This window comes from Brassica oleracea, chromosome C1 (assembly GCF_000695525.1).
Source record: "Brassica oleracea var. oleracea cultivar TO1000 chromosome C1, BOL, whole genome shotgun sequence".
In the NCBI taxonomy this organism is placed as follows: domain Eukaryota; kingdom Viridiplantae; phylum Streptophyta; class Magnoliopsida; order Brassicales; family Brassicaceae; genus Brassica; species Brassica oleracea.
The window spans coordinates 5,374,215-5,381,048 of NC_027748.1; the positions used below are offsets into that span (position 1 = coordinate 5,374,215).

Consider the following 6,834-nt stretch of genomic DNA (forward strand, 5'->3'; position numbering starts at 1 on the left):
AGGCGCGTAGACCGCTTGTAGGACAGAGCAACGTCATAACGGCACAGTCACTGAACGACACGTCCGAGGTCACGGGGTTTTCCTTCCAAAGATGCAACATAACCGCCAGTCTTGACTTCACTCCGGTAAAAGCAACCGTAAAGACATTTCTTGGACGAATAACAGTATGCAATTTTCTCTCAAAATTCTTAGCAATTCTACAAATAACTAATGAAGTTAATGCAAACATGTGAAGTAATTTTTTTTTTTTTTATTCTTAACAGTTTGACAAATAAATTGCACAGTTATTGCCTAGCTTTTCCATCTCGCCTCCTCCTCTCTTTCACGGATTCTGAGGGCAAAATTGTTCTTCCATCATCAACCCCCGAACTAAAGATGGTGGTCGACGAGGACGTTCCTGCTTGGCTCGATAATCTCGACAAGAATCTGCTTGTTGTTATTCATTTTTATCATTGTTGAAGTTTATATGTGCTTATTATTTGCTCATATTTTCCTTTATATTTACTTATTTTAGTTTATTTTTTTAAGTAAACTATTATATTTATTTTTCATTATTCTATTTCTATTGTTTATTAACCAATCAATATTAAAAAAAAAAACTTAACATCTTATAGTATAATTTGTTAATAAGATAGTAATAAATGAATAGCAAAATAATGAGTGCTACATCATTTGCATTATTTCCTTAACTTAGTTGAAAAATGCAATATGATATGTGAATATTTTCTTTATGACGAGGATAAGGCCCTCAATCAACAATGAAGCTACCACAAGTTTTGATCGCAAGGAGTTTGATCACTCAAGACATAACTAGCTTTTTCTTGGTGATTCTCGAATGTTTCATAAGAAAAATAGATGTTAACCAGAGTTAATATAATAATATTGGTTGATATGTTTTTCATGGTTTTGTAATCAAATATAGCATTTTCAAAAGCTCTATGCTACGTCTATTTGTAGTTTTGTGAGCTGCACATTAAGGTGCAAACACGCAAACTATTTATATTAGTTGTTGTCAAACCATGTATTATTTTCTTAATATGTCAACACTAATGCAATAGACATAAAATGCAATTCGTCAAAAGTCAAGAGAGAATAACAAATAGACAAATTATTTAACATGGTTAACAAAAGCAAAATAAAATAAATCTGATAAAATCAAGAAAAAGAAAAAGGAAAACCTTACATTTTTAAGAATCAGACTCTAAATTAGGCTTCACCTTCTTAGAAAGAATCCAGAAATCAAATCGTATATATTAAGTTTGCATAAAAAATGTGGAAGGTGGAACATTGTAGTAGGTTTGATGAGATGGGGGCTTAGAGATCCTGTTCGAGGAGGTAATCACCCAACCTCTCAACGACCATATTGCACTGTCCTGGTGTCACGGGCTCTTCGTATATCCCAAAGACACATGATTGTCCTGTTTTCTTTATGGTTATGCCTCCAGCTCCCTATCGAATCAAACCAACAAAGTATATAATCTTCTTTGATCATGCATATACATGTATGTATGGATAATATGGTGAAGTTAATCGATGGGTTAGATTACCTTCTTGCCACGGATTACAGCTCCAGGCTCGCCTTGGATGACCATGTACTTGGCTCCTGCTAGAAATAACCCTGTGGGGGCTAAGTGACCCGGTTCGTCGAAATCTTTCATAATACCATTGAACTCTTGTGCCTTGAACTATCCATAAAACGATATAGAGAGTAAGGTATATCACGATGAGAGACCATTCATCATTTGCTTAAAAATATAAACAAAAAGTACAATGTACATGTAGACAGTGAAACATGCTTGGTTTGGTACCAAATCGGAAACATGTTTATCTTAAAATGAACTCGTGGAATAAACCCTTTGGCAAAAAAAAAAAAAGACTTTCTTGTGGAATTTCATTTCATTTTAGGAAATGGAAATCTCCTTTATACCAAAACTTCATTATTTGCAATTAGATCCATAACTTAAGTATGTCCTCGGATCGATCGACAAAAAAGACTATAAAAGAAAAGCCTATACACAAGAAAATGTGCTTATACAAACAAGATTAGAGACTGATCTATTGTAACAAGAACAAGGCATGATCTAAAATTCTAAATAAAACAGATCAAATGTTAGTCTACGTACACAATGACAATACTAAAAATCATATTACCTGGGGGAAGTTGGCGCTCTGAGCCCAAACGCTACCGTCATGACCAACGATTGCGGCGGCAGTAAGGTGATGACCCTGGCCGTCTCCGACATCACACATCAAATGCTCATCAACGTAAGTTTGCCACGACATCTTCTTCTTTTCTTCTTTGTTTTCTCTATGCGTTATCTTGTGTTATGTGCAGCGTGGGGACTTTGTCCTTCAGATAAATAGGGGAGAGATAAAGAAACTCGGCAACAATGATATTCTCAACCGCTTAATTAATAGACGCATTCTCAGCCGAACCTCTCAATTTTTTTCGAAATTAAAATTTCAATTAGCTCACGTCTCGCCTTTGTTATAGCTTCATCATTATTTCCTTAACTGCCACGTTAACTTTCTTCTTGTCCTCGATTCCTCTATTTATAACAATTAAATTCCGCCGGAATAATTATTACTCGTAATCAAAATGATATTATTTTTTCATTGGTCAAACAATATTCTTCCGACCAAACTCTTTAGTTTTGGTTTTCGTTTTTTGGGTGAAAATATTGTTTGTCGACTAGTTTTCTTGTAGAGATCATTTAAAAGGGCACTAAGCATTCTGAACACAAGATTGTTTTAAAAAACCCCTCAAAAGATTTCTTTCCCCCCTACAAAGTCATATACTCAAAAACTGTACTGCTAAAAAAACACAAAGCTACATGCTACTTGTCAGTGACATTCTTTCCGAAAGATATGGGATGGTGATACTGATTGAAAAACGAAGTAACCCGAGAGTTCAGTCGGTGAGACGATATGATCGACCTCTGAATGCTGTGTTGGTGGAGCTCTCTGGTGGGGCACGGGCGCTTGAATAAGCTCCTCCTCCAGTTCCCGATCCTACTGCTCCTACACCACCTGCTTGTCGAACAGCTGCCACTGGAGCTCCAATTCGAAATCTTGCTACCAATTTATTACTATTAACAATGTCAAGGGATCACAGACAACAATCGAAAAAGACAGAAGAAATCATTTGGAAATCTAATCAAGGATACACCCATTTCGGGGTTTTGAGGTAGTTCTTTCCGGTGGCGAGAGGGTGAAGGACTGTTAGGAAGTAGTAGAGATGTCCAGCTATGATGCCAAGAAGGTCAGGCATGATCTTAGAGCCGAAGATAACATCAAGTGCTAGCATTGCCCACGGGAGGTAGAAAGCCTGTCGAGTAATTAAAAAACAATTAACATTATATATATACCAAAGAGTGGGTTCTTGAATATGATTAGGGAAGAAACACTTTCAAATACCTTAAGATTGACAAGACCGTAGAGGCTGATGTTGGCATTTGGAAACTCTCGGCTCCAGAGATATAGAAGCATGAACACAAGTGAAACTCCAAGGAACGGTGTCCAGAAAAACGGTATGAATGATAAAACCTGACATTTGAACACGGATTCAGAAGAATATGAGTATCATCTCCCAAAAACTTGTCTCAGTTTACAACAATTAACCCTTATTTAAAGCTTCAGATTATCTCAGCTTGGGATCTCTTTGGCTTTTTTACAGGCTAATATCTACTTTGTGGCGTAGCATCTACAACACTGGAGTTCTGAAAGAACAAGTATTGGTGATCGGTAAGAACATAATTACAAAGAGAGTCTTACATACCAATAAAGTCAAGGATCCAAAGATCATCATCCACAAAAAATCAGCTGTCCGCCTTTCAAAAGGCCCTTTCTCGAGTAGAACTCCATATCTTGCTCTGTGCAATCAATTCAGAGAGGGTGTTGTTATAGTAAAACCAAAGCTTTCGTTCTGCATATACATTCCTACATGAAAAACAATACTCACATCATCAGAAGACGTATCCCGAAGTTGATAGAGAAACCACCAAGGAAAAACAAGTTCGTTATCAGCCTCCAAACCTGCAAACCATCAAAACAGATCGACTTGGAATGTTACAAGAGTAATGTGGAAAAAAAATAAAACATCTTTTTCACCTGGAAGTGCTTAAACACAAACTCAGGAATCAAAGCAATGTGGATAGGAGCAAGTAAGCCGAGCTGCGCGAGGGTTGTAGCCAGGAGGCACAAAGTACCATAAGCCTTTGTTATCGGTGGAAGTGAGTTGTAGTATCTGCAATCAACACCACCAAAAGAACAGGTGCTATAAGTACATTAAGAGGCATACATATACGGTATCAAGAAAGTCTTAGCTTCAACTAAAATTTGTGTTTCTAATAAGTCAAATCACATACAGCAAACATAAACATGAGTCATAGCTTCAAGAGACATGAAAGTAGCTTCCTTTTTTTATATTCAAGAACTAACCAGTTTCCCTTCTACTAATCCATGGCGCACTGATGATGTTTCTAACTAAACTGGATACTAAAGAACGTAGCTTTTCACCTCGAATCAAGCAAACTTGAAAACCAAAACAATCTAAACGAAATCAAAGGGGAAAAAATTGGTTTAGACTTCATAACCTAAGTTGGATCAGAAACTAAAATTTCTACATCGGAATCGAATCGAATCGACGTAAAGTGAAACAAGGCGAACGAAGATCGATAGAGAGAGAGAGAGGACTCACTCGCCAGGAGAAGACATGTTCGTCGATTTCGAAGATCCGATAGATTCAGAAGCGGAGAATAATCCAAGTTTTTTATTGAGAGATAAAGAGAGAGAGAGAGAGCACCGAACAAACTCTCTCCCTAGAACGTTCCTTCCCAGCTTCTCTACAAATCACTTGTTCGGCGACTGCGTATCGCATCCAATCATGTCTTGCCACGTGGATTTTTATGTTACAAATCGATGATGTGGCGTGATCTAAGTGGCTACGTGAGGTGACGACGAAAGTGATTAACGAACAAGGACGTAATTGTAGTTTTTTTTCCTATAATTTAAGGTTTATCTATAAATTATCAAGCAAATATAAAACTTAATATAGTTTTCTTTCTTTAATACACTATCAATTTGGTAATTATAGGTTTTTTCTCCATCAAGTGTTCTTCTGTTGTTTATGGGCTTCTATGATTCCCTTTTAAATATTTACTTGGGCCGAGAAGGCCTTCTTTCAACCCATTAACCAACATTCAACTCAAAACCAATAAGCTCAATTGTATTCTTTTGTTTAATACCAATAAATAGTGTAATACTTTTCCCGTCTCTCGTTTTTGTACAAGACTACATGGCTAAACCCACCAATATTTTTTGGTTTATTTACCAAAACATTAATAATGTAAAAATAGGAACCCTAACAAATGAACAAGAAACAAGGAAAGACAATGCAGAGGGAATCTAATCTCAAGGAAGATCACAATTGGAGAAACATCTAAACTATTAAGGCAAAAGTACAAATAATACTTACTCCTTAAAGTTGCACAAAAATTACATTCTAATGCCACTGGAATTAAAACACGATAGTTTTATCTCCTTACTAAACGTGATTAAACCTACGACATTGCCCCACATAATAACGGCGACTTTCGTCGAGCTCTCCTCAGCTATAACACGAGCTTATATAATCTCTCTCTCTCTCTCTCTCTCTCTCTCTCTCTCTGTTTTTGTTTCTGAAGTCGCAAAGTTGATTTATTTGATATGTGATTTGGGGTTTTGAAGATGATCCCTGGTGATCCAAAGCAGCTGGAGATCCTTACTGTACTTTCTTCGTGGGTCGAATCTCCTCTCATCTTACGTCGGAGGAGACTCTTCGTGAGGTAAGAGTATGTGTTTTATACGTGGAATTACACTTTTGTTGTAGGAGTGAGGATAAAGGTTCTTCTTTACAGGCTATGCATAAATACGGTAAAGTTAAGAGCTTTCGGCTGGTTAAACACATTGGTAAAGGCTTTGCAATTGCTCTGCTGTATGATCTTACTTCTGTTGGTTTGTACACATATTGTCTTAGCATAACTGTGTTGATTATACATTATGTTGTTACATTTTGTTTAGTGAGGGTGCTTCACGAGGATATGCTTTTGTGGAGTATGAGCCTGAGAAGGAGTTGTGTCGTGCTTACGAGGTACTAGGTGATGCTAACTTTTTTTTTTGTTCTTTAAAGCTGTTTGAAATGTATATTTTCTGTATCAACAGTGGAGTTTAGTTGTCGGAAAGGAATGTTCTTTTGTGGTGGTTTCTTGTAGGATGCTCATCATTCATTTATTGATGGTCGAGAGATTATTGTTGATTATAAGAGGCAACAATTGATGCCTTGATGGATGATCAGGTGAGTGCCATTCTCTTACTATCCCCTAAGAGTTAGGTCTTCATCATCCCTTAGATTAATCTTTGTTATTCTTCTCTGGAAAAGGAGATGGACTTGGTGGTAGGAAAGAATCTGGACAACTTCGTTTTAGAGGATGAGAAAGACCTTTTTGTGCTCCCTTTGCTCTCCTTCTTTTAGCATGTTCCAAACAACTATAACCAGCAGAGAGTATCCAGCTTCCACCAGAGGGAATATTATATCACGGACTTATTGGAGAAAACAAGTAACTATGCCGGCTAAGCATAGACTTTGACCCATGGGTATACCTTCCTAATATATATGAACCACATATATATTTTTGTAAACGTGAGGAAGCTCTAAAACATTCAATCTTGGAGAAAACAAGTAACTTTGACGGGTTTGTTCTAAAGCTTGCTCCTTTATATGATCTTGACCAAGCTCTAAGCCTGGCTCAAGTAGCCGTATGTGATCTTCAAAGTTCTAGAGCAGTCGGTAATTGT

General features: G+C 37.0%; 2 protein-coding genes and 1 long non-coding RNA gene across 3 annotated transcripts; 1 reads left to right on the forward strand and 2 right to left on the reverse strand.

Annotated features, from left to right (window-relative positions):
* Positions 1 to 1,080: 1,080 nt before the first annotated feature.
* LOC106306086 (profilin-3) lies at positions 1,081 to 2,376 on the reverse strand. The gene is made up of 3 exons (XM_013742594.1): positions 2,152 to 2,376; positions 1,548 to 1,685; positions 1,081 to 1,449 (listed from the first exon to the last, which is right to left on the reverse strand). Exons 1-3 carry the CDS (start codon positions 2,281 to 2,283, stop codon positions 1,315 to 1,317), a joined length of 405 nt encoding a protein of 134 aa, XP_013598048.1. The 5' UTR covers positions 2,284 to 2,376; the 3' UTR covers positions 1,081 to 1,314.
* A 332-nt stretch (positions 2,377 to 2,708) lies between these two features.
* On the reverse strand, positions 2,709 to 4,882 carry LOC106305997 (derlin-1). The gene is made up of 7 exons (XM_013742477.1): positions 4,700 to 4,882; positions 4,111 to 4,246; positions 3,962 to 4,035; positions 3,779 to 3,872; positions 3,418 to 3,546; positions 3,168 to 3,328; positions 2,709 to 3,089 (listed from the first exon to the last, which is right to left on the reverse strand). The coding sequence occupies exons 1-7, from the start codon at positions 4,714 to 4,716 to the stop codon at positions 2,912 to 2,914; spliced, it is 789 nt and encodes a 262-aa protein (XP_013597931.1). The 5' UTR covers positions 4,717 to 4,882; the 3' UTR covers positions 2,709 to 2,911.
* A 1,186-nt stretch (positions 4,883 to 6,068) lies between these two features.
* On the forward strand, positions 6,069 to 6,573 carry LOC106302838. Its single transcript, XR_001262460.1, has 3 exons — positions 6,069 to 6,130; positions 6,252 to 6,334; positions 6,419 to 6,573. It is a non-coding gene; the product is annotated as an uncharacterized LOC106302838 (long non-coding RNA).
* The last annotated feature ends 261 nt before the right edge of the window (positions 6,574 to 6,834 follow it).

Excerpts from the sequence above, each read along its gene's own strand:
- LOC106306086 (XM_013742594.1), bottom strand. The coding sequence starts at position 2,283 with ATGTCGTGGCAAACTTACGTTGATGAGCATTTGATGTGTGATGTCGGA. Across the intron at positions 1,686-2,151 it reads AGAGCGCCAACTTCCCCCAG|TTCAAGGCACAAGAGTTCAA; the intron begins GTAATATGATTT and ends TTTTATGGATAG. Across the intron at positions 1,450-1,547 it reads CTGTAATCCGTGGCAAGAAG|GGAGCTGGAGGCATAACCAT; the intron begins GTAATCTAACCC and ends TTGATTCGATAG.
- LOC106305997 (XM_013742477.1), bottom strand. Across the intron at positions 4,036-4,110 it reads TTGTGTTTAAGCACTTCCAG|GTTTGGAGGCTGATAACGAA; the intron begins GTGAAAAAGATG and ends GATGGTTTGCAG. Across the intron at positions 3,873-3,961 it reads GGGATACGTCTTCTGATGAT|AGCAAGATATGGAGTTCTAC; the intron begins GTGAGTATTGTT and ends TTGATTGCACAG.